The following is a 27,636-nucleotide window of genomic DNA, read 5'->3' as shown; positions in this document are numbered from 1 at the left end:
GTGTCTAATACTGCTAAAATTATACTCTTAATATGGAATAAAATACATAAAGCATATAAATGTAGCATTCTTCTCCACAATTATTTCCACACAGCTTAAAAGACTAAATTAAAGGTTAAAGGCCTTCATGTATTTCACCAATTCTGATGCAATAAAAGAACACAGCAAACAATTAGTTGATGAATTTGATTATACAAATATTTTTAAAGCTTTCAGAAAAAAATTTAAAGGCTTTCAGGACATTAATTCTCAGCTTCTAGCGCATAAACGGTTCCATAATTTGAATACAGTTCAAACATCAGATAAGTGAGTAAAACTTAGAAAAAAGTTTGGCCTCACAAATAACCAAAAACAAGGCACCTAAAAGGTTTATCTCATTTCTATCCAATTACATATAAATAAAAGAATAATACCATGTTGTCACAGCAAGAGGGAACTGGGGCTGGAGTGGGGGACACAGAGCAAAGAGGGACTTTTAAAGATTAACAGGGACAGGTGCGGGAGAGCGGGATGTGGGTGGGGAAAAAAGATTAACAGGGACAGCACAAATTCAAATGCTATTTCTGGAGAGCAATCTGGTCACATACTACAAAAGTCCTATCTTTGACCTGGTCAATCATTTTTGGGGAATAGGTTCTAAGAAAGTTACTCAGAGGGGGTGGGGGTGGGGTCCTGTTTGTGCTAAAATGTTTACAGCTGCATCATTTAAAAACAGTGAAAAGGGCCTCCCTGGTGGCGCAGTGGTTGAGAGTCCGCCTGCCGATGCAGGGGATACGGGTTCGTGTCCCGGTCTGGGAGGATCCCATATGCCGCGGAGCGGCTGGGCCCGTGAGCCATGGCCGCTGAGCCTGCGCGTCCGGAGCCTGTGCTCCGCAACGGGAGAGGCCACAACAGTGAGAGGCCCGCGTACCGCAAAAAAAAAAAAAAAAAAAAACAGTGAAAAGGACTTCCCTGGCGGCACAGTGGTTAAGAATCCGCCTGCCAATGCAGGGGACACGGGTTCGAGCCCCCGTCCAGGAAGATCCCACATGCTGTGAAGCAACTAAGCCCATACGCCACAACTACTTAGCCTGCACTCTAGAGCCCGCGAGCCACGACTACTGAGCCCAAGAACAACTACTGAAGCCCGAGCACCACAACTACGGAAGCCCGAGCACCACAACTACTGAAGCCCTCGCGCCTAGAGCCCATGTTCCGAAACAAGAGAGGCCACTGCAATGAGAAGCCCGCGCACTGCAACGAAGAGTAGCCCCCACTTGCCGCAACTAGAGAAAGCCCACACACAGCAACGAAGACCCAATGCAGCCAAAAATAAACACATAAATAAATCTATTTTTCAAAAACAAAAATGAAATCAAGAAAACATGTCTATTCACAATACCATCAAAACAAAATACTTAGGAATAAACCTAACAAAAGAGAGGTAAAACTTACGCTCTTAAAACTGTAAAACTTTGCTGATTTAAATAGATGGAAAAACATCCCATGTTCATGGATCAGGAGACAAAATATTGTTAAGATGGCAGTACACCCAAAGTTGATCTAAAGATGCAACACTATCTCTATCAGAATCCCAGCCTTTTCTTTGTAGAAGTTGACAAGCCGATCCTAAGATTCATATGGAAACTCAAGGGAACCAGAATAACCAAAATAATCCTGTAAAAGAAGGACAAAGTGACAGGACTCACACTGCCCAATTAAAAAACTTATTGCAGGGCTTCCCTGTGGCGCAGTGGTTGAGAGTCTGCCTGCCGATGCAGGGGACATGGGTTTGTGTCCCGGTCCGGGAAGATCCCACATGCTGCGGAGCGGCTGGGCCCGTGAGCCATGGCCGCTGAGCCTGCGCGTCCGGAGCCTGTGCTCCGCAACGGGAGAAGCCACAACAGTGAAAGGCCCGCGTACCGCAAAACAAAAAACAAAAAACAAAACAAAAAAAAACTTATTGCAAAGCAAGTAATCAAGAAAGTAATCAAGGGCTTCCCTGGTGGCGCAGTGGTTGAGAGTCCGCCTGCCAATGCAGGGGACACGGGTTCGTGCCCCAGTCCGGGAAGATCCCACATGCCGTGGAGCGGCTGGGCCCATGAGCCATGGGCGCTGAGCCTGCGCGTCCAGAGCCTGTGCTCTGCAACGGGAGAGACCACGACAGTGAAAGGCCCGCGTACCGCAAAAAAAAAAAAAAAAAAAAAAGAAAGAAAGAAAGTAATCAAGACAGCGTGGTACTGGCACAAGGATAAACAGAATGGAGGAGAGTCTGGAAATAAACCCATTTGTCTATGGTAAACTGATACTCCACAAGGGTGCCAAGACCACTTAGTGGGGAAAGGATAGTCTTTTCAACAAATGACACTGGGACAACTGGATAGCCACATGCGAAAGAATGAAGTTGGACCCTTACCTCATACCATATACAAAAAGTAACTCTAAATGGATCAAAGACCTAAATGTGAGAGCTAAAACTATAAAACTCTTTAAAGAAAACATAGGGATTGTCTTACATTTGGGCTGCTAAAAAAAACAAAACAAACAAAAAAAAAAACACAGACTGGGTAGCTTATAAACTACAGAAATTTATTTCTCACAGTTCTGGAGGCTGTAAGTCTGAGAACAGAGTGCCAGCATGGTTAGGTGAGGGTCCTCTTCCTGGTTTGCAGAGTTCCCACTGTACCCTCACATGGTAGAAGGGACCAGGAAGCTCTGTGGGGTCTCTTTTACAAACAGCACTAATCCCACTCATAAGTGGACTGTGGACCTGTACATACCTGACCGAGGGATGAGTTCCAACCCTTAGAACCAATTCCAGTGGTCGTGGCCCCTCCCTTCTTGGCTATGCTGAAGTAAGAACTCAGGGGTTGCCAGTGTGAGGGGTACAGACCATTATTTGGAGATGAGACAGCAGAGGCAGAAGTTGCAGAGAACTTGCTGCAGCAAAGGGCAAGGCAGAGCTCTCCTGTCAGAGGGAGAGCACAGGGGTCACCTCAGCCCTCTGAGGATCACCATATTTCAACTAAGCCCCTTAAATTTGTACTTCCGATATACCTGATAATTTACTTGAACTGTGTCATTTTATACCTCTGCTGAGCCTTGGAGATCTAGTCAGAATGTATTAAAATGTTATGTATTTTATACAAAAAAGTATTATAGTTTTAAAGCTTAGTTGTATAAATTCATACATTAAAGAGTCAAAACCCTAAGAATTATTAGCACATTTTTAAGAACAGGTGATATTTATGTAAAATGGACACTGCAGTAAAATGGTTACAGAAGATAGCAGCACTTAACATTGAGCTCCAGCAGACTCATCCACAATGCCAATATTTATAAATACAGATGCAAATAAAATACTACCCACTTTACACTATAGCAATCAGCTTACGTGGTATCCACTCAAGGTAGCGGACATTAAGTTTCCAACTATCTCATTAAAACCTCTATTCTATTTTAGAGAGTTTAAAAGCCAAATATAGCTGTGTTAGCTACAGTTCCACTAGATGAGTCTATATTACAGATGACTTCCCTAACCTCCAAAAGCCTAATTCTCCTCCCCCTGGAATATAGGCCAGACTTAGTGACTTGCTTTACAAGTAAAATGGGGTGGAAGTGATGCTGTATGTCTTCTGAGGCTAGGTCATAAAAAGGTGCTCTCTGGGAAGAGCACAGCCAGCCACGATGTAGTGAGGATACTCAAGCAGCCTATGGAGAGGGCTCCATGGGGAGAAACTTGAGCCCTAACCCCCCATCTCCCCACCACAAACAACGAGCACGAATGTGTCAGCTGGGTGAGCTAGGAAGCAGATACCCCAGTCCCAGGTGAAATCTTGGCTGCAACCTCATGAGGCCCTGAGCCAGAACTGCCCTGCTAGGCCCACTCAATTCCTAACTCACAGAAAGTGTGAGGTAACAAATGTTTATTGATGTTTTAAGTCACGAAGTTGTAGGGCATTTATTACACAGCAGTAGATTAGTACTACAACAAACGAAATGAGGAAAAACAAGATTACAGAAAACTTTGTAGGTGTCATTTGGTCTAGGAAAGGAATGAAGAGAATGTGAAGATCACCTAAAAACATCTTCCTTCCAGAACTGGAGCATCAAGAGCATGGCAAAGCCACGGGTAAAGTCCTTTCCTAGGTTGTTAAGTAGGATACTTTAAAAAATAATTTTAAGCCACAAATACACACAATATGATTCTCACAACTCGTGAGTGAAACAAACCACACAGAAAAGAATACATACTTTATGATTCCATTTATATAAAATACAAAACCAGGTAAACATGTTAGAAGTCGGGATAATGGCTACTCTGGTGGGTGAGGGGTGGGTAGTGACTAAAAGGAAGAACACAGCAGGCTTCTGGAATGCCTATCACTTCTGCTTCTTGATCTGGGTACTAATTACCCAGGTGTGTTCAGTCTGTGAAAACTCACTGGGCTGAACAATTAAAGATTTGTGTACCTGGCTAAATGTATATTTCAATGAAATATTTTTAAAGATAAAGTACTATTTATTACTGCTATTAGGAATAATAACCCATAATTAGTGCTTTTCTTCAACTAAGGCCTCTCATAAAAAACTTGACCACCATAAAAACAATTAGGTAGTTTCATCATATGCACTAAAACCATTAAAAAAAAATCCAATTCATACTAACTCCAGGAACAAAGAGAAGAACGCTTTCTATGCAGACAATTCTGAGACCACTTAACGGAGAAAGTACCTCTCATCCCTGCCCCCCACCCCCGGCCACTCCCCACAGGTGAAGCAGGCTGGGCTCTCCCCACCTTCTCGGCACACACTATCCTTTGGGGACTCTCACTTGGCTCCATTAAGGGATAACGGAGAACTTGAGGGCAATGCCCAACTTCTCCCCTCAGGGAGGCCCTAAGCCTCATCTTGGAGGCCACCTAAGTACAACTAACAGATGCTGGAGGCCCCATCCCAGGGTTGAGGAAAACGGACGAGTCTCCTAAAGTCACCTGTGGGATTATAAGTATCAGAGTACTTATGAAGTCTAGTCTGACTAATTGGAAAATTCATCTTGAAGACTTATAAAATTCCACTAAAAACCTACGGAATAAAACTAAAATGTTCTTCTACACCTGAAACTAACAAACACTGTAAATCAACTAAACTTCAATTTAAAAAAATAAATAAATAGGGAATTCCCTGGTGGTCCAGTAGTTGGGACTCTGCACTTTCACCGCAGAGGGCCTGGGTTCAATCCCTGGTTGGGGAACTAAGATCCCAGAAGCTGCGCAGTGTGGCAACAAAATAAAATAAGGAACTTCCCTGGTGGTCCAATGGTTAAGAATCCGCCAGCCAATGCAGGACACATGGGTTCAAGCCCTGGTCCAGGAAGATCCCACATGCCACGGAGCAACTAAGCCCGTGAGCCACAACTACTGAGCCCATGCGCCTAGAGCCCGTGCTCCACAACAAGAGAAGCCAGTGCAAGGAGAAGCCTGCACACTGCAACGAAGAGTAGACCCCGCTCGCTGCAACTAGATAAAGCCCGTGTGCAGCAATGAAGACCCAGCACAGCCATAAATAAATAAACAAAATTTATAAATAAATAAATAAATAAACGTTCTTTAACTTCCAATGTTTGGCATCATTAATTCATTAACAATGGTGATACTAGATGACCATGTGATTTAAGAAGTACTTTTATAATTGTCTAGGAACAAAGAGAAAATACATACACACGTGTATATACACAGACTTCTAAGTTGTAAGTGCCCTACTGTATTTACTAAAGGCTCCTCTGAGGTAAGGGTTGTGTTTTATTCATATTTTTATCCCAGCAAGTGCTTAACACAATATTTATTGAGAGTCACTCCCACTTTAGCTTCCAAATATTTAATGCTGACAGACAGCACACCAAACACACAGAGCACAGGACCCATCAAAACAAACTCTCCACCTCACACACATTAGGATGGTAACTATCAAAAAACAGAAAACCAGTACTGGTGAGGATGTGGAGAAACTGGAACCCCTGTGCACTGTTCGTGGGAATGTAAAATGGTACAGCTGCTTTAAAAAACAGTAATGGTAGGGCTTCCCTGGTGCCTCAGTGGTTAAGAATCCGCCTGCCAATTCAGGGGACACAGGTTCAAGCCCTGGCCCGGGAAGATCCCACATGCCACGGAGCAACTAAGCCTGTGCACCACAACTACTGAAGCCTGTGCACCTAGAGCCCATGCTGCACAACAACGGAAGCCACCTCAATGAGAAGCACGTGCACCACAACGAAGAGTAGCCCCCGCTCGCCACAACTAGAGAAAGGCCACGTGCAGCAACAAAGACCCAATGCAGCCCCCCCCCAAAAAAACAACAGTATGGTAGGGGACACTTCCCTGGTGGTCCAGTGGGTAAGACTCCATGCTCCCAATGCAGAGGACCCAGGTTTGATCCCTGTTTGGGGAACTAGATCCTGCATGCATGCTACAATTAAGAGTTTGCACACCATAACTAAGAAGTCCATATGCCACAACTAAGACCTGGTGCAGCCAAAAATTTAAAAAAAAAAAAAAAAGTACGGTAGTTCTCCCAAAAATTATATACAGAATCACATTCCACTTCTGGGTATATAGCCAAAGAATTGAAAGCAGAGTGTTAAAGAGATATTTGTACATCTACATTCATAGCAGCATTATTCACAACAGCCAAGAGGTGAAACCTACCCAATTGTTCATTAATGGATGAATGGATAACAAAGAAAATCCTGCCATCTGCAACAATATGAATGAACCTTGAGGACATTAATGCTCACTTATATGAGGTACTTAGAGTAGTCAAATTCATTGAGAAAGCAGAATGGTTGTTGAAAGGGGCTGAGGAGAGGGGAGAATGTACAGCTGTTAATGGGTAGTTTCAGTTTTGCAAGATAAAGAAGTTCTACAGATCTGTTATACAGCAAAGTGAATATACTTTTACTGAACTGTACACTCAAAAATGGTCAAGATGGTAAATTCTGTCATATGCATTTTACTGCAATTAAAAAATAATTTTAAAACCCCAAAACAAGCTCCACAAGTTACCTACTTACGTAAGTGTTCAGCCTGCACCCAAGTCATTCATTTCAATGCTTTATCTTCTAAACCCATATTGAGATGGATCAGGATTACAGTGGTTTAGTTGATGTAGTCATTTCAGCACTCAAAAGGCATGATCCCTGTTTCACCAAAGAGTGAAATGAGACTCTGAGAAGAGACTCTGAGAAGTTAAATGACATGCTGTCAATCACCCAGCTATTAGTGCCAGAGCTGAGATTTTTAAATGCAGTTTCTAAACTGATAAAAGAGATATGTTCCTGCTGCTCTTAAAGAGGCCTAAGGGGCACGAGGAACTTTATTTCTTCTTTCATTCAGGTATTCAAATAATATAGGGAAGTAAATGGAAATGTGAGGACAGCACAGAGCTAGCAGCCTCAGCTAGCTAGCTCAGCCTCAGTATACCATCACTGGTACTATTCCACCTGGCTGATTTGACAAATATCTTCTGAGCACCTACTATGTGCAATGTGTGTACTAGGTACTGGGGTGACATCAGTGAACAAAGTCCTCACTCTCAAGGAGTTGGGTCAGTCCTTTGCTTCATTTCTGGTTGACTTTCAAGCACACAAGAGCTGTCCCAAACTTTCACCACGCTTTCCAAGCCTTCGATCCTCCAGGCAATGCACTCTTGGCAGATGTCCGACCTAACCTCCTACTTGACTCAGAAGCTAAGGCCACCTGGCAAAAAACCCTGTCACATACACTCAGTCTGCCATGGTTTTTCCAGTGATGTCTGTTCTTCTAGTGCCCTTACTTTCTTCCCTTGAGCTAAAGGGAAAGACCTCCTCTAGCCTTCCCAACTGTGATCTCACAACATGCACAACTGCACCAGACACAATGCAGGCCAGAGGCCTGCTCCTTACTCCTTCCCTGGAGCTTCCTCCCACCAACAGCCCTTCTCTGAACACTGCCAGTCTAGCAAGCAGAAAGCAGTTGAGAAAATGATGAAGTTCACCAGAGAACTGAAATCTGTGACACAGAATCAAAGAGACTCCCTTAAGAGCATGAAAAGGCAACTCCCAAAGTGGAGAAGGTATTTGCAATACATAAACCTAAAAAAAGACTCATGTCCAGTATCTAGAAAGAACTCCTATTATTTAATAAAAGGCCAAAATCTCAATAGAAAAGAAATGCAAACAACCTGAACACTTCACAAGACAGCCAAAAGACTAATATAAAACAGAGCTAAGGGGCTTCCCTGGTGGCGCAGTGGTTGGGAGTCCGCCTGCCGATGCAGGGAATGCGGGTTCGTGCCCCGGTCCGGGAGGATCCCACGTGCCGCGGAGCGGCTGGGCCCGTGAGCCATGGCCGCTGGGCCTGCGCGTCCGGAGCCTGTGCTCCGCGACGGGAGAGGCCGCGACAGTGAGAGGCCCACGTACCACAAAAAAAAAAAAAAAACAAAAAAAAAAACAGAGCTAAAACCATCAGGAAAATGCAAACACCACCCAGCCCACAACAAATACCACTTCATGCCCCCCAGAATGGTTAAAACTAAGATAGAAAATATGATGTGTTGATCAGAATACAAAGCAGTCTGAACTCTAATACACTGATAGTGGGCATGAATACGATTTAACCACTTTGGAAAATGTCTTGGCAACATCCACTAACGTAGAATGTATGCATACCCTGTGACGCAGCCATTCTGCTCCTAGGTATACACCCAACAGAAATTTGCACACATGTTCACCAAAACACATGCACTAAAATGGTCATAGTAGTGCTAATAATAATGGCCAAAAACTGGAAACAACCCAAATGCATATTCACAGTACGACAGATAAATAAATTATGGTATAGTCACACCATGGAATACCAATACTGCAATGAGAATGAATAATCCACAACCACACAAACATGATGCTGAATAAAAGAAGCCAGCTACCAATGAGAACAAACACATTATACGACTCCATTCATGGGAAGTACAAAACAAAAAGAATCCATGCTGTTACACATCAGGATAGAGCTTCCCCCTGGCAAATGGCGACTGGAAGGAGTCCAAGGGGAGCTTCTGAGGTGCTGGGGTTCTGACTGTTTATCTGAACACTGGTTAGTTACATGGGTGTGCTTAGTTTGTGAAAATTTATCAACCTGTAATCTTATGTGCACATTTCTGTATGTACATTATACTTCAATAAAAGTAAAAAAATAAAAATTTCTTTAAAAATAAAAAGGGGGAGAGGCAGAAAAGAACAATTATCACCAAAATCGAGGACAGTGGTCAACTCTACAAGGGGATTTGATAAGACATTTCTAAGGTCCTGACAGTGTTCTATTTTCAAATTTGCTCAATGATTACACGTATTTAACTTATTATTATTATTATTATTTTTGCGGTACGCAGGCCTCTCACTGTTGTGGCCTCTCCTGCTGCGGAGGACAGGCTCCGGACACGCAGGCTCAGCGGCCATGGCTCATGGGCCCAGCCGCCCCGCGGCACAAACCCGTGTCCCCTGCATCGGCAGGCGGACTCTCAACGACTGTGCCACCAGGGAAGCCCTAACTTATTCTTTAAACAGCACATATAAAAAAGAATACAGGATTGGTTCAAAACGGTGGAGTAAAAGGACGTGCACTCACTCCCTCTTGCGAGCACCAGGATCACAACTAACTGCTGAACAATCATCGACAGGAAGACACTGGAATTCACCAAAAAAGATACTCCATATCCAGAGACAAAGGAGAAGCCACAATGAGACAATAAGAGGGGTGCAATTACAATAAAATCAAATCCCGTAACTGCTGGGTGGGTGACTCACAAACTGGAGAACCCTTATACCACAGAAGTCCACCCACTGGGGTGAAGGTTCTGAGCCCTATGTCTGGCTTCCCAACCTGGGGGTCTGTCAATGGGAGGCGGAATTCCTAGAGAATCAGACTTTGAAGGCTAGTGGGATTTGATCGTAGGACTTTGACAGGACTGGGGGAAACAGAGACTCCACTCTTGGAGTGCACACACAAAGTAGTGTGTGCATTGGGACCCAGGGGAAGCAGTGACCCCATACAGGAGACTGTATCAGACCTACCTGCTAGTGTTGGAGGGTCTCCTGCAGAGGCGGGGGCGGGGGTGGCTGTGGCTCACCGTGGGGACAAGGACACTGGCAGCAGAAGTTCTGGGAAGTGCTCCTTGGCGTGAGCCCTCTCAGAGTCAACCATTAGCCCCACCAAAGAGCCGTTAGGCTCCAGTGCTGGGTCGCCTCAGGCCAAACAACCAACAGGGAGGGAACCCAGCCCCACCCATCAGCAGACAATCGGATTAAAGTTTTACTGAGCTCTGCCCACCAGAACAACACCCAGCTCTACCCACCACCAGTCCCTCCCATCAGGAAGCTTGCACAAGCCTCTTAGATAGCCTCATCCACCAGAGGGCAGACCGCAGAAGCAAGAAGAACTACCATCCTGCAGCCTGTGGAAGGAAAACCACATTCACAGAAAGACAGACAAAATGAAAAGGCAGAAGACTTTGTACCATATGAAGGATAAGACCTCAGAAAAACAACTTAATGAAGTGGAGACAGGCAACCTACCAGAAAAAGAATTCAGAATGATAGTAAAGATGATCCAGGACCTCGGAAAAAGAATGGAAGCAAAGATCAAGAAGTTGCAAGACATGTTTAAAAAAGACCTAGAAGAATTAAAGAACAAACACCTAGAAAAATTAAAGAACAGAGATGAACAATACAATAACTAAAATGAAAAGTACCACTAGAAGAAATCAACAGAATAACTGAGGCAAAGGAACAGATAACTGCCCTGGAAGACAGAATAACAGAATAAAGAAAAAACGAATGAAAAGAAATGAAGACACCTTAAGAGACCTCTGGGACAACAGTAAACGGAACACCATTCTCATTATAGGGGTCGCAGAAGGAGAAGAGAGAAAGGACCCAAGAAAATATCTGAAGAGATTATAGTCGAAAACTTCCCTAACATGGGAAAGGAAATAGCCACCCAAGCCCAAGAAGCGCAGAGAGTCCCAGGCGGGATAAACCGAAGGTGAATCACGCTGAGACACATAGTAGTCAAACTGACAAAAATTAAAGACAAAAATTATTAAAAACAACAAGGGAAAAACAACAAATAACATACAAGGGAACTTCCATAGGTTAACAGCTGATTTCTCAGCAGAAACTCTACAAGCCAGAAGGGAATGGCATGATATGTTTAAGGTGATGAAAGGGAAGAACCTACAACCAAGATTATTCTAGCTGGCAAGAATCTCATTCAGATTTGACAGAAAAATCAAAAGCTTTACAAACAAGCAAAAGCTAACAGAATTCAGCACCACCAAACCAGCTCTACAACGAATGCTAAAGGAACTTCTCTAAGTGGGAAACACAAGAGGAGAAAAGGCCCTACAAAAACAAACCCATAACAATTAAGAAAATGTTAATAGGAACATACAAATCAATAATTAACTTAAACGTGAATGGATTAAATGTTCTAGCCAAAAGACACAGGCTTGCTGAATGGATACAAAAACAAGACCCATATATATGCTGTCTACAAGGGACCCACTTCAGACCTAGGGACACATACAGACTGAAAGTGAGGGGATGGAAAAAGATATTCCATGCAAATGGAAATCAAAAGAAAGCTGGAGTAGCAATACTCATATCAGATAAAATAACTTTAAAATAAAGAACGTTACAAGACACAAGGAAAGACACTACATAATGATCAAGGAATCAATCCAAGAAGAAGATATAACAATTATAAATATATATGCACCCAACACAGAAACACCTCAATACATAAGGCAACTGCTAAGAGCTATAAAACAGAAAATCGACAGTAACACAATAATAATGGAGGACTTTAACACCTCACTTACACCAATGGACAAGTCATCCAGACAGAAAATTAATATGGAAACACAAGCTTCAAATAACACAATAGACCAGATAGATTTAATTGATATTTATAGGACTTTCCATCCAAAAACAGCAGATTACATTTTCTTCTCAAGTGCACACAGAACATTCTCCAGGATAGATCATATCTTGGATCACAAATCAGGCCTCGGTAAATTTAAGAAAACTGAAATCATATCAAGCATCTTTTCCAACCACAATGCTGTTAAGATTAGAAATCAATTACAGGGTAAAAAACTCAAACACATGGAGGCTAAACAATACGTTACTAAATAACCAAGAAATCACTCAAGAAATCAAAGAGAAAATCAAAAAATACCTAGAGACAAATGACAATGAAAACACAATGATCCAAAACCTATGGGATGCAGCAAAAGCAGTTCTAAGAGGGAGGTTTACAGCAATACAAGCCTACCTCAAGAAACAAGAAAAATCTCAAAAAAATAATCTAACCTTACACCTAAAGGAACTAGAGAAAGGAAAACAAACAAAACCCAAAATTAGAAGAAGGAAAGAATTCATAAAGATCAGAGTAGAAATAAATGGAACAGAAACAAAGAAAACAACAGCAAAGATCAATAAAAGTAAAAGTTGGTTCTTTGAGAAGATAAACAAAATTGATAAACCATTAGCCAGACTCATCAAGAAAGAGAGAGGACTCAAATCAATAAAATCAGAAATGAAAAAGGAGAAGTTATAACGGATACTGCACAAATACAAAGCATCATAAGAGACTACTAAAAGCAGCTCTATGCCAATAAAATGGACAACCTGGAAGAAATGGACAAATTCTTAGAAAGGTATAACCTTCCAAGACTGAACCAGGAAGAAAAGGAAATATGAACAGACCAATCAAAAGTAATGAAATTGAAACTGTAATTAAAAATCTTCCAACAAACAGAAGTCCAGGACCAGATGGCTTCACAGGTGAATTCTAGAGAAGAGCTAACACCCATCCTTCTCAAACTCTTCCAAAAAATTGCAGAGGAAGGAACACTCCCAAACTCATTCTATGAGGCCACCATCACCCTGATAACCAAAACCAGACAAAGTTACTACAAAAAAAGAAAATTACAGACCAATATCACTGATGAATATAGATGCAAAAATCCTCAACAAAATACTAGCAAATAGAATCCAACAGCACATTAAAAGGATCATACACCATGATCAAGTGGGATTTATCCCAGGGATGCAAGGATTCTTCAATATATGCAAATCAATGTGATACAACATATTAAAAAATTGAAGAAGAAAAACCATATGATCATCTCAATAGATGCAGAAAAAGCTTTTGACAAAATTCAACACCCACTGATGACAAAAACTCTCCAGAAAGTGGGCAGAGAACCTACCTCAACATAATAAAGGCCATATACGACAAACCCACAGCAAACATCATTCTCAATGGTGAAAAACTGAAAGCATTTCCTCTAAGATCAGGAACAAGACAAGGATGTCCACTCCCACCACTATTATTTAACATAGTTTTCGAAGTCCTAGCCATGTCAATCCGAGAAGAACAAGAAATAAAAGGAATACAAATTGCAAAAGAAGAAGTAAAACTGTCACTGTTTGCAGATGACATGGTACTATATACATGGGGAATCCTAAAGATGCCACCAGAAAACTACTAGAGCAAATCAATGAATTTGGTAAAATTGGCAGATACAAAACTAATGCACAGAAATCTTTTGCATTCCTATACACTAACAACGAAAGATCAGACAGAGAAATTAAGGAAACAATCCCATTCACCACTGCAACAAAACAAATAAAATACCTAGGAATAAACTTACCCAAGGAAGTAAAAGACCTGTACTCAGAAAACTATAAAACACTGATGAAAGAAATCAAAGATGACAAACAGATGGAGAGATATACCATGTTCTTGGATTGGAAGAATCAATATTGTGAAGATGACTACACTACCCAAAGCAATCTACAGATTCAATTCAATCCTTATCAAATTACCAGTGGCATTTTTTACAGAACCAGAAGAAAAAAATCTTAAAATTTGTATGGTGACACAAAAGACCCCAAATAGCCAAAGCAGTCTTGAGGGAAAAAAACAGACCTGGAGGACCCTGATTTCAGACTATATTACAAAGCTACAGTAATCAAGACAGTATGGTACTGGACAAAAATATAGATCAATAGAAATATAGATCAATGGAACAGGATAGAAAGCCCAGAGATAAACCCACACACCTATGGTCAACTAATCTATGACAAAGGAGGCAAGGATATGCAATGGAGAAAAGACAGTCTCTTCAGTAAGTGGTGCTGGGAAAACTGGAGAGCTACATGTAAAAGAATGAAATTAGAAAACTACATAACACCAAACACAAAAATAAACTCAAAATGGATTAGAGACCTAAATGTAAGACTGGACACTATAAAACTCTTAGAGGAAAACATAGGAAGAACACTCTGACATAAATCACAGCAGCAAGATCGTTTTTGATCCACCCCCTAGAGTGATGGAAATAAAACCCAAAATAAACAAATGGGACCTAATGAAACTTAAAACCTTTTGTAAAGCAAAGGAAACTACAAACAAAACGAAAAGACAACTCTCAGAATGGGAGGTAATATTTGCAAGCAATCAACAGACAAAGGATTAATCTCTAAAATATATGAACAGCTCAAGGAACTCAATATTAAAAAAACAAACAACCCAATCCAAAAATGGGCAGAAGACCTAAACAGACATTTCTCCAAAGAAGACATACAGATGGCCAAGAAGCACATGAAAAGCTGCTCAACATCACTGATTAGAGAAATGCAAATCAAAACTACAATGAGGGGCTTCCCTGGTGGCGCAGTGGTTGAGAGTCCGCCTGCTGATGCAAGGGACACGGGTTCGTGCCCCGGTCCGGGATGATCCCACCTGTCGCGGAGTGGCTGGGCTCAGAGCCATGGCTGCTGAGCCTATGCGTCCGGAGCCTGTGCTCTGCAATGGGAGAGGCCACAACAGTGAGAGGCCCGCGTACCACACACACACACACAAAAACCGACAATGAAGTGTATCACCTCACACCAGTTAGAATGGGCATCATCAGAAAATCTACAAACAACAAATGCTGGAGAGGGTATGGAGAACAGGGAACCCTCTAGCACTGCTGGTGGGAATGTAAATTGATACAGCCACTATGGAGAACATTATGGAGGTTCCTTAAAAAACTAAAAATAGAATCACCATATGACCCAGCAATCCCACTATTGGGCATATACCCAGAGAAAACCATAATTCAAAAAAACCGTAATTCAAAAACATGCACCCCAGTGTTCACTGCAGCACTATTTACAATAGCTATGTCATGGAAACAACTTAAATGCCCATCGACAGACGAATGGATAAAGAAGATGTGGCACATATATACAATGGAATATTACTCAGCCATAAAAAGGGACGAAACTGGGTCATTTGTAGTGACGTGGATGGATCTAGAGACTGTCATACAGAGTGAAGTAAGTCAGAAAGAGAAAAACAAATATTGTATATTAACACATACATGCGGAACCTAGAAAAATGGTACAGATGAACCACTTTGCAGGGCAGAAATAGAGACACAGATGCAGAGAACAAATATATGGACACCAAGGGGGAAAGTGGTGAGGGGGTGGTGGTTGTGGGATGAACTGGGAGACTGGAATTGACATATATACACTAATATGTATAAAACAGACAACTAACAAGAACCTGCTGTATAAAATATAAATAAAATAAAATTCAAAAAAGAAAAAAAGGGCTTCCCTGGTGGCGCAGTGGTTGAGAGTCTGCCTGCCGATGCAGGGGACAGGGGTTCGTGCCCCGGTCCGGGAAGATCCCACATGCCACGGAGTGGCTGGGCCCGTGAGCCATGGCCGCTGAGCCTGCGTGTCCGGAGCCTGTGCTCCGCAACGGGAGAGGCCACAACAGTGAGAGGCCCGCATACCACAAAAAAAAAAAAAAAAAAAAAAAAGAATATAACATAACCAACTAGGATTTACTCCAAGAACGCAAGGAAGATTCAATATAAGGAAATCCATTAGTATGATCCTCAATGCTAAAGAGAGAAAAACCATATGATCATCTCCATGAAGGCAGAAAAAACACTTGAGAAAATTCACTTATTTATGTTAAAAACAACCAAAACAGAAGCGATGGATATTTCTGTAAATATAATAAATAAAATACACCTCAGCCCAATGCCAGCATCTTAATAGGGAAACACTAGAGCCTTTCCTGCTAAAGCCAAAAACCACATGAGGCCAAAATATTTTCCAAGTTACATTTTTATAGTTAAGCACTACATTCTAGGATGCTAGATAAACATTTACCAGTTTTTGAATGCTACATTCTGCCTGCTGGGGTATCCAGAAGCATTCCTAAAGTTTCTATAAAACTTTAGCCCTCTTATGACTAATTTCTGTCTTACACTTTCTCTGTGGCAGGAAACAAATGGCTCTTTCCAACAGTTATGTCAGAGTGGACAGAGAATCAAAAATGTCTTTTCTTTCCAGCTCGCTTTGGACTAAAGAAATAATTTACAACACTCTTAAGGAATATCACTTTTACCATCACTTGAATTAAGGGATCAGAGTTGTCCTGAAAGGATGCTTGAAAACAGCAAAACACACAACAGGTAGAATGGCTCAATGAACATGCCTGGAAATGGTAATAGATAATAGATTACTTAGCATTTCTATCAAATGGTTTCTCACTGGTCTGAAACATAACATCAAATATTTTTATATGTCTATATAGTCCTGAAGTAAATAACTCATGGGAAAGGATTATATTGATCCTTTAAAAAAAAAAAAAGTATGTTTCAACCATGAAACAGAAAGATGATGTAATGAGGGAAATACAAGTTTGAGGATGGGTTCAGCACTGATACACTGAAAATGGAAGGAAATCTCAAATAAGCCCCAAACTAAACATTTTCACATATCTACTGAAGCAGTAAGTAACAGTACCCTGAACTTAGCTACTGACTCAAGATAAATCCTTGTGACCAAGGTACATTCTGTAGGTTTTACTCTCTACTTTGCAAGCCTGACCTGTGATCAGTGGCAATTTAGGTATTAATTGGAGAAATGTGATGGTTTTACTTATTTTCCTTAGCTATGCAGCTAAAACTGTTTGTTCTATAAAAAAGACTGTATTTACTTCTTCCCCAGAATTACTTTTAATCAGTTCTATTTAAGAATTTCCCTATCTCTGAAACTCTACATTTTTCACTATACATTTGTTCCCAATGACAATGTGGCAACATTAACATTTGGTCTAAGGACTTCCCTGGTGGCGCAGTGGTTAAGAATCCACCTGCCAATGCAGGGGAAACGGGTTCGAGCCCTGGTCCAGTAAGATCCCACATGCCACGGAGCAACTAAGCCCATGCGCCACAGCTACTGAGCCTGTGCCCTAGAGCCCACGAGCCACAACTACTGAGCCCACGTGCCACAACTACTGAAGCCCGCGTGCCTAGAGCCCGTGCTCCGCAACAAGAGAAGCCACCGCAACGAGAAGCCCATACACCACAACGAAGAGTAGCCCCAGTTCGCCACAACTAGAGAAAGCCCACACGGAGCAATGAAGACCCAATGCAGCCAAAACTAAATAAATTTATTTATTTAAAAAAAAAAGAAGGGCTTCCCTGGTGGCGCAGTGGTTGAGAGTCCGCCTGCCGATGCAGGGGACACGGGTTCGTGCCCCGGTCTGGGAAGATCCCACATGCCGCGGAGCGGCTGGGCCCGTGAGCCATGGCCGTTGGGCCTGCGCGTCCGGAGCCTGTGCTCCGCAACGGGAGAGGCCACGGCAGTGAGAGGCCCGCGTACCGCAAAAAAAAAAAAAAAAAAAAAAAAAAGAAAAACAAAGAACATTCCTTCCAGCCACTCAGTTAAAAACTTTCTCTTAGCCAAACACACGTGAATAACCTAATCACTTGAGGTAAACTATTACTCTGGAACAACAGTATTAGAAAGTTCTTTAACTTTATAGTACAGAAAATAATTTTCCTCAAGGCTTTAATTTTGGACTTAAATGATTTATCAATAAACTGAAAAAAGTATCTTAGACATGTCTAGGATAAGTACTATAAAAAGAGAAATAAAAGAAAAGTATTTATCTATTTAGGCCACACCATGTGGCTTGTGGGATCTTAGTTCCCTGACCAGGGATCGAACCCGTGTCCGCCATAATGGGCGTGGAGTCCTAACCACTGGACTGCCAGGGAATTCCCATAAAGGAAACACCTTAGAAGGAACCTAAAGCCAAGGCCTGACCAAACTTTTCTAATCTTCTCTTCAAGCCGCTCCCATTCAGCCAGGCACCCATAGACCATGAGCTCCCTGAGGGCTAGATGCTTCGTTCACCAATGTAGTGGAACAACTAGTGCGTGCCTGGTGTACACATACACTATTTGTTGATTTAATTAGTAACTGGGAAGCCGAAGTGGAGTTAGCTGCTCTGTCCAGAATGATCTCAGAACAGTATTTTTACCACACGACACAGTAATTTATTTCCTTATCAGTCTGTCTCCAACAATGCACTGCAACATTCCTGAGAGAGGGCAGGAACATGAACCAGGGTAGGCACACGAGATGCTCTGATTGTTAAATCAAAGAATGGGAGAGGAGACTTCCCTGGTAGTGTAGTGGTTAAGGATCCACCTGCCAATGCAAGGGACACAGGTTGGATCCCTGGTCCGGGAAGATCCCACATACCACGGAGCAACTAAGCCTTTGCGTCACAACTACTAAGCCTGCACTCTAGAGATGAGCCACAACTACTGAGCCTGCGTGCCACAACTACTGAAGCCTGCGCTCCTAGAGCCCGTGCTCCACAACAAGAGAAGCCACCACAATGAGAAGCCCGCACACCACAACGAAGAGTAGCCCCCGCTCGCCACAACTAGAGAAAGCTTGCGTGCAGCAACAAAGACCCAACGAAGCCATAAATTAATTAATTAAAAAAATGGGAGAGGAAGTTGCTCAAGATCAACTAATGTTAGTCAGTTGGTCATGGCATATCCCATGCAGACCCCACCCATACATACACTCCACTTCCCAGCTCCTACTAGCAGTGGATGGGTTCAGAACCCAGAACCTGCCCTAAGACTGTGCATCTGAGAGAGATCTTGGAGAATGTCTATCCTGTTGGCTTTCCAATGTATGGGAGCCCCAAGAGAAGCAAACCGGGAGAAAAAGCATTTCAGGGTTAGGCAGGTGGGCAGGTAGAACAGGCTGGATGCATGATGGTGAGGTAGCTCTAGATGTTTGTTGGGGAATCAGTTGTTTTTTACTTAGTAGATATGTTAATGTGAGATGAGGAATAAATTATAGATGATTCCTGGGAAAACTCAACTTGGATGCTTTTCATGAGACTCTTTTTATAAATACTTGAGAATTGAGAGCATTCCCATTAAATTCATGGGAATGGCCTATCAGAGCTAACCACCAAGATGTTATTAATATCAAACTTAATTTTGTTTGAGTTTTACTTGCACTCAAAACCGTTCAGAAACTCTGGATATTCTGCTGCTCATCTGAGCTGGTCTCCTCACATCTTTGAGCTCCAAAAAGCATAGAAGAGACATCTTTATTAAAAGTTAAATTAACAGTTAACAAGCAAAACTATGAATCTGAATCCAGATGCGTTTCCAGGTCTCAAGCCTTTATAGATGATATATACTACTGCTGGCCCTGCCTTTCAAACAGGTGGTACAAATACCCAGAAGAGTTCCAGGGAGGGCAGGAGGGAGCACTACAGCAGAGAGTAACAAGCACAAGTTTACAGAGCAGATGAACCTTAGAGGAAGACAGGACTTGAACAGGGCCCAGTGTTTCTTGGGGATGGGCTGGAGGGAAATACTGCTGGCCTCTTAGCAGGATGGTCCTCCAGTGCAGGACTACACCGTGAGCTGCAGGTTGTTCAGCACATCTGCCTTGACCATACACACACCGAAGGCCAATAACACCTCCCAATCAATTTAACAACCAAAAACCAAAACCTGACCCACATACATTTCAAAATGCCACTGGAGAGGGGGTAAAAATCACACCCACTGAATACCCCTAGATAAGAAGAAGAGAAAATAAGCACAAGCAGATAGACAGCATAAGAGAGACAAAGAAGGGAACATAAAAAGTGATGAAGAACTGGCAGAAAAAGGGCATCCTCTAATGACTTTCACCTAGAAAATCAAGTCTGAACTCAGTAAACAATGTCCTTCAGAATCTGGCTGGGCCCATCCCAACTGTCTCAACTCCAGCTTTCTTCCGAAGGCACTCAACCCATACCCCTAGCTTCCCAAACAACTCCTGGTTTTCCTGACCTGATGTGCTGTTTTCATACTTCTGTGCCTTTGCACGTACATCTTCCTCTACCTAGAATGCACTTCTCAAGGCAAACTCCCAGTCACATAACATCCAGCTCAAAAGTTTGTGAAGCCATACAAAGACAGCCCCTGTCACTCAGGCCTTCTTTTTTCCTCATAATACTGCACACGTCCCTTCTGTATGACACTGGTACATTCTTTGCATTACTGCCCAACTCCATCCCACTAACTGGACTAAGAGCTACTAAAAGGCTGGGACCATGTGCATCCTAGCATATAACAAGTGCTCAGTGAAAGTATTCTGAGTGAATAACCTCGTATGAAAGGTTTTTTAAAAGGCTAAAATGTAAAAAAAACAAAACAACAACAACAAAAAAAAAACGCTAAAACGTGACACAGGGCTTCCCTGGTGGCACAGTGGTTAAGAATCCGCCTGTCAATGCAGGGGACATGGGTTCGAGTCCTAGTCCAGGAAGATCCCACATGCTGCAGAGCAACTAAGCCTGTGCTCCACAACTAGAGTATACACTCTAGAGAGCCCGTGAGCCATAACTACTGAAGCCCATGCGCCTAGAGCCCATGCTCCGCAACAAGAGAAGCCACCATAATGAGAAGCCCGCACACTGCAACAAAGAGTAGCCCCCGCATGCAGCAACGAAGACCCAAGGCAGCCAAAAAATAAATTTAAAAAAATTTTTTTAATTAAAAAAAAGTAAAACATGACACAAGCAAAAAGCAGACAACAGATATTTTCTGTTACTGAAAACATGTATTTTCTCAACTTGGGTCTTTGGTGGAGTATCACTTAGGAACCAGATTAGGATGCTCTATCACTTGCGAGCTCCGTGTCCATGGGCAAGTGAACTAACCCTTCTGTGTCTCAAATTCCCACTTACTTAAAGTAACCACCTTGACAGTGTGAGGATTAATTAATGTATGTTAATTAACGTATGTATGTTTAAAAAACAAAACGTAACAAAAGTTCTATTAGTCTGCCATAATGACAAAAAAACTTCACAGGACAGGATACTATACCATCAGGAATGTGATCACAATGAAATTTTAGTAGGAACCATCTGGTTTTTTGTTTTTTTTTTAAGGTCTCAGATATTTATTACTGAGCCAAAGCCCTAGTGCACAAACACACAAAGAGAAAAATCATTTTTGCAATAAAACACATCCAGCTGTTCAGATAGTAGTGATGTTCTCAGAGTGACATGGTAATGCAGCATAAATATGTGTGCCACCTCATGTGCAAGGCTCCTTATAGACCCAGCTTGGTTCTTCTCCAATGTCTTCTCTTGGAGTTGTATCTGATTTTATTACCAGTTTTCACTGGAATCCATTGGTGAATGGGACGATTCTGCTTTTGTTTCTTGGCCAAGAATCGCTTGATCTTGAAGTCTTGTGAAAAGGCATGGTGAGGAGCAAACTCAACCACACAGAGGGTGGCAGAGAAGAGAAGAGAGCCCATCTGTTAGGAGAGTTGAAAGTTAACAAATCTAACAGCTGCTCTTCCAGCTGCACGGTGCTCTCTACAGTATTTAAACCAATCCCTAATGACCACGACCTCCCTTGGCTCCTTTGATAGTGCGAACTCTGGTTCTCTGGTCTCCAACCACATTTCTTCCGTCCTCTTCTGTAACTTGCCCTCTATTGACACCTAAAGTCAGGCATTCCTTTGGCTCAGCTCTCACATTTTTCTCATCTTGTCCACTCTCAAGGCTTCAATTAGTGTCTCTATGGAGATGACTCCACAACCTCTCAGTCACATTTAGAAAGTGTTTCAAACTGAACTTATCCAAAATACTTATCTTAATTAGATGACCAAGCAAAGAGCTTCCATTTCTTCTCTTTCATACTAATTTTTTTTTTCCTGATTCTTATACATCTCACCAGTCCTCAGCTTCCTCTTCCTCTGCCCATCTATTAAAAGCACTTGTTTGCCAAAGCTACCTCTTTGGTCTCACTGGTTCTTAACCTTTCTGGAATAATGGGCCCTTTGAAAATCTAATGAATGTTATGGATTGTTCACTAAAAGGATAAACATACAGAACATATGCATGCAATTTTACCTAACCAATGACCTCAAATAAGAATCTGTGCTCTTGGGGCCTCCCTGGTGGCGCAGTGGTTGAGAGTCCGCCTGCCGATGCAGGGGATACGGGTTCGTGCCCCGGTCTGGGAGGATCCCATATGCCGCGGAGCGGCTGGGCCCGTGAGCCATGGCTGCTGAGCCTGCGCATCCGGAGCCTGTGCTCCGCAACGGGAGAGGCCACAACAGTGAGAGGCCCGCATACCACAAAAAAAAAAAAAAAAAAAAAAAAAAAAAGAATCTGTGCTCTGGACCTCCCTGGTGGCACAGTGGTTAAGAATCCGCCTGCCAATGCCGGGGACACGGGTTTGACCCCTGGTCCAGGAAGATCCCACATGCCGCGGAGCAACTAAGCCCATGTGCCACAACTACTGAGGCCAGTGTGCCTAGAGTCCGTGCTCCGCAACAAGAAAAGCCACCTCAATGAGAAGCCCGCGCACCGCAATGAACAGTAGCCCCACCTCGCTGCAACTAGAGAAAGCCTGCACGCAGCAATGCAGACCCAACACAGCCAAAAATTAATTAATTAAAAAAAAAGAATCTGTGCTCCTCCACCTAAGACTATCACTTACACAAATTTTCATCTCCAGATTTTACTTCCCTCTTATTTTCAAGATGCCTTCTGGATATAGCTTAAATGGCCTAAAGGCATCACAAACTTAACAAGTCCAAACCAGAACTCACTATTTCTCCTTAGCAAACTCCTCTGCCTATACAGTATTCCTTCTCTCATAACAACACCACCATCCTCCCAGGCTCCCACGCTAGAAGCCTTGGAATTAACAGCCATGTCCATGCCACATCATCAAGCCTGGAAATCCCTCTCAAATCCAAATCCCACCTCTCTCACCTCTTACCCATTAAGACCTCACTCATCATCCTCTGCTTCATCCCACACTTGCCATGATTAGAAGTCCACCACTCTTCTGACAAGAGCCCCTGTTACTGATTCTATCTTTATAAGGGCTCTCATCTCCATCTGCTATCTTCCACGCTCACTATATTACTTCACCTCTAGAAGGTTACAACAGCCTAGTTGATTCCCCACCTCAGTTTTTTTTCCTGTCATTTCCACCAGTGTTGATCTATCCTCCCCCCAAATTCCAAAACTGACCATGTGCTTGCCTCTTTTCAAAAACATTCATGCATCTCCACTGCACAAATATACAACCAAACTCAGTTTTGCCTTTAGAGTCCTCTACAAGTTTGTCACCTAAATACTTTTCCAGGATTAGATTCCACAGCTCAAACTGTCACTTTCACCTATTATCTTTCTATCAAAATCACACTCACTCCTAAAGGCCCAATTCAAACTCCACTTTTCATCTTTATATCCTCCACTTGATGATTAGGAAAGGACTCTGCAAGAAAAAGGCAAATTCCTAATGAATTGATTCAGGAAATTTTAAAAAAAACCTTTTTTCCTGAAAATCCTTAAATCCTTCTGGAAGCATTAATTTTTTAAAAATGTCACTATTCAAATATTAACATTTCAATCAAGAAATCCTCCATAAACCCAGCATTGTTAACCAACATTTACTAAATGCTAATAGCGTACGACGTAGATTAAATTCTTATATTAAATAAATATCATCAACCTGAAGATAAAAAGCTATAATCTGGACCCAGATTCTAATTCCAATAATATCTGTACTTGGATCTTACTTAAGAAAAGAACATCACAGTAAGAGGACTTGATATTTCACCTGATAGACTGAGAAGGTCAAATAAGTCTACAGCAGTGATAGAAAATTACCAGATCTAAATCAGCTTCAGATTAAAGAGAAATAAAAAAAACTTTCAACTGAAATGTCATAAAACTAGTTTTTTTTAGTACATATTTTAAAGGGCTGAAGGACGTGATGGGCAATTCTGAACCTCTCATAAAGAGACATGTTTACTGGCATACTTACCAGCAGGTGCAACAGAAGTGATGCTGCAGGCAGTTCTTTCTCTCCGTTACATTCTAGGACCTTATTTCTTTTTCTTTAAATAAATTTTATTTATTTATTTTACTTATTTATTTTTGGCTGTGTTGGGTCTTCGTTGCTGCGCGCGGGCTTTCTCTAGTTGCGGTAAGCGGGGGCTACTCTTCATTGCGGTGCGAGGACTTCTCATTGCGGTGGCTTCTTTTGTTGCAGAGCATGGGCTCTAGGTGCACGGGCTTCAGTAGTTGTGGCTCACGGGCTCTAGAGCACAGGATCATTAGTTGTGGCACACGAACTTAGTTGCTCCGCGGCATGTGGGATCTTCCCAGACCAGGGCTTGAACCCGTGTCCCCTGCATTGGCAGGCAGATTCTTAACCACTGTGCCACCAGGGAAGCCCTAGGACCTTATTTCTTTTAGGCCTGACCTAATTTAGTTTCTCTTTTGGCTCCTAAGCCTCTCAGTTCATGTTAATTTTCACAGTTGTACACTGTGAAACATTTTGCTCCTGAAGAGAATGAAAATATTCGAGATTCAATTAAAGTCTTTTTTTAAAAATAATTTTAACTAACACGTGGCAAAACATGCCCTCTATGGTATTTCTAAAATTATGATCATTCAAATTTGAATACATTTCTGAAATAGAAATGCTTATAAGAGTAAAACACCCTAAAATTCTAATATGATTAATAACACTATTTAAGGAAAGTGGGGTGTAATGAAAAGAGCTGCAGCAACTGAAACAGGATCTCAGTCCACAATCTCAAGTATGCCTCTTTAGTTGTATGACTTTAGGAACTGGTTTCACCTCGAAATACTTTCTCATCTGAAAGACATCACCGCGTTCCCCTCCCTCCAGCTGTTTGTTCAAATAAAATGAGATAATGGACCTAGCACAGTACCTGCCACGAAGTGTTCAATAAATGTTAGTTCACTTCCTTCGTTCAACAGAAAAGACACACTCACGAAAAGATTTCGGTGTAAGGGAGTCTACACTTGCACAGGTCTTCACCAGCGCAAAACACGACAGCTAGTTGGTTCTAATGAAAAACAAGACCGTCACCCCCATTCCACAAACGTTTCGGTGAGCTGGATCGAGACGAGAGCGCCTGAATGTGATTCTGCAAGAACTCCATTAGGGCTGCACACATACTGACCACTAAAGCATTAACAGGGAAAGTCTACAGTAATTGTGCTAAAACGTCTGGATGCCTTTATGCTGGTAAGAGAGCTCAACGGGGGGCAAAAGAAAAACAAGTTAAATTAGGCCCAACTCCAAATGACTCCTTAATAAACCAAAAGAGCAATGCTGGCTTATCCTTCCTGAAACGCTAGCAGTACGGTATTAAAAACCCTTTAAAGACTTCAAGATTGAAATATTCCACAACGAACACTGGTGCCACTAACGCCTTTTAGAAAGCCTGCGTAGGAGAGCCCCCCTGGCACCACGGAAGGCACTTAACGAAAGCCGCTCGCGGAAAACGCAGGCGAGAGAAGGAAAATCATATGATTATTTCGGAGCTGTGCACACACGCCGCGGCGAGCATCCGAAGGAATTCGAGGCCGCGCTGTGCGTACACTGGGGGCGGGGGCGCCTCGCTGCCGGTCCCGGGGTCCCGGCCCCGGCCTCCGCCCCCCGGGCCCAGCGAGGAACAACACCCAGGCCCGACGGCCCGGCCCGAGGCCCCCAGCTCGCGGACGACGGCGCAGCCCGGGTGGGGGCCGAGGTCGGGGGCCGGGGGCCGGGGCCCGGGCGAGACCGCGGCTGCGTCCGCCAGGCCCAGGCGGGGGCGGCCGGGCTGCGCGGCGCGGACACTCACCACACCATGCCGTAGGCGCCCTCGCCGATGTAAGAGAGGTTGGTGTAGCGCGGCCCCACGTCGAACACCTGCCCGCGGACCATCTCGGGCCCCGCGCCCGCCGCCGCCGCCGCCATGTTGGCTGCCGGGCCGCAGCAGCCGCCGCGCTGGGCTCGACGCTCCGCGGCCGCCGCTCGGCCCACGCCGCGCCTCCCGGGGGACCGCGCCGCCGCCGCTGCAGCCGCCGCCGCTGGCCGGGAGGGAAGAGGGAGGCCGCCGCGCGGGAGAGGCGAAGAGCAGCCAGCCGCTCGGACCGACTGCCTGCCTGCCTGACTGACGGGCGGGCCGGCAGGCGAAGGGAGGGGCGCGCGCCGAGAAGGGCGTCGGGCGGGGCCGGGAGACGTGCGCGCGGATTGGCTCCCCACGCCCGGAGGCGGGGCTGCGCGGCCGGCGGAAGCAGCGCGCTCGGGGCCTGGCACTGCGGCGGCTCTGCGGGGCGCGGTCACGTGCACTCGCGGGAGGCGGACCCTTAGGCACAGGGGACGCGGAGGCTGAGCCAGTGGGCCGGCGGGGCCCAGGAAGGCAATCTCCGCCATACCTCGCCGCGCGCCCCGGTTAGGCCTGTACGAGTCCGCGGCCCACACGGACTTAGAGGCCTAGACACACGGACAGAAACCGGAAGGGTGACCGAGACCGAGAAAGACATTTCCATCCTGAGAAAGTGTGAAACCTAGAGGTGGAGGCCGAGACGAGAGGCCAGGACGGGACCCGCTGATCAGACAGAGGCTCGTTCAACAAGTGTTACCCTGATCCTGTGCGTCCACTCTGCCACGAGTTACATTCCAGCAGAAGGAGATGTGGCTCCATGGATGGATGGGTCGCTAGGAAGGGAGGGAGGGAGACTCGCGTTGTGATAAGTGCTATGAAGAAATACAAAGATCAGTAAGGGGTTCGGGAGTAGGGGGCCGAGAGACTGAGACCCAGATTGGTACAGATGGTCAGCGTCTCAGACATAGGACATACTGAAATAGAAACGCAAAGATAGAAACGCTGAAGTCCAAAGCATCAAGATCTAGAGAATATGAGACACACCCTGAGGCTCAGAAATAGTCACAGACACCAGAGGTTGGAAAATAAAAGTCGGAATCTTGAAGCGAGTGAATGCCAAGAATAGCTAATGCAATGAGACAGAAGATGATCTAACCACTGCTTCTGAACCGACACCCGGGCCATCTCTGGACGGGGAGTAAGGGTGGGGAACCCTGCATCCTGATTGTCCAACACTGTGATCTTGTAAGCCTGGACTTCCAGGCATCAACAACAAAGATCAGCTAGACAATATTAAAGGTGAATAAGGAAGAAAAAAAAAATTTACCCTCTGGGAAAGAAATAGGTGGCACATGAGAAAAATAAAGTGCTAGAGCCAAAAATTACTCCTTTGCAATATATTTAGTCCATGAAGCAGAGCCCAGTTTCAGAAAACACCTAATTCTTACTCTCGACTAAAAGAAGACATTGCATCTTTTAAAGAACAGGCCAAGATAAATGGAGAGTAC

The 27,636-nt window shown here is 43.6% G+C and overlaps 1 protein-coding gene across 1 annotated transcript in view; it reads right to left on the bottom strand.

The window, feature by feature from the left end:
- Window positions 1–26,217, bottom strand: part of MAPK1 (mitogen-activated protein kinase 1) — a gene marked incomplete at its 5' end in the record, with an annotated part of 92,547 nt that extends 66,330 nt beyond the window's left edge. The window contains one exon of the mRNA XM_079717550.1: window positions 26,102–26,217. Coding sequence (XP_079573676.1) covers window positions 26,102–26,217 — 116 coding nt within the window. The remainder of the gene's footprint in view (window positions 1–26,101) is intronic.
- Between the last annotated feature and the right edge of the window lie 1,419 nt (window positions 26,218–27,636).

The sequence above is a fragment of the Hyperoodon ampullatus genome (assembly GCF_949752795.1).
Source record: "Hyperoodon ampullatus genome assembly, chromosome: 13".
Classification (NCBI taxonomy): Eukaryota; Metazoa; Chordata; class Mammalia; order Artiodactyla; family Ziphiidae; genus Hyperoodon; species Hyperoodon ampullatus.
This window is presented reverse-complemented; position numbering and strand designations above follow the sequence as displayed.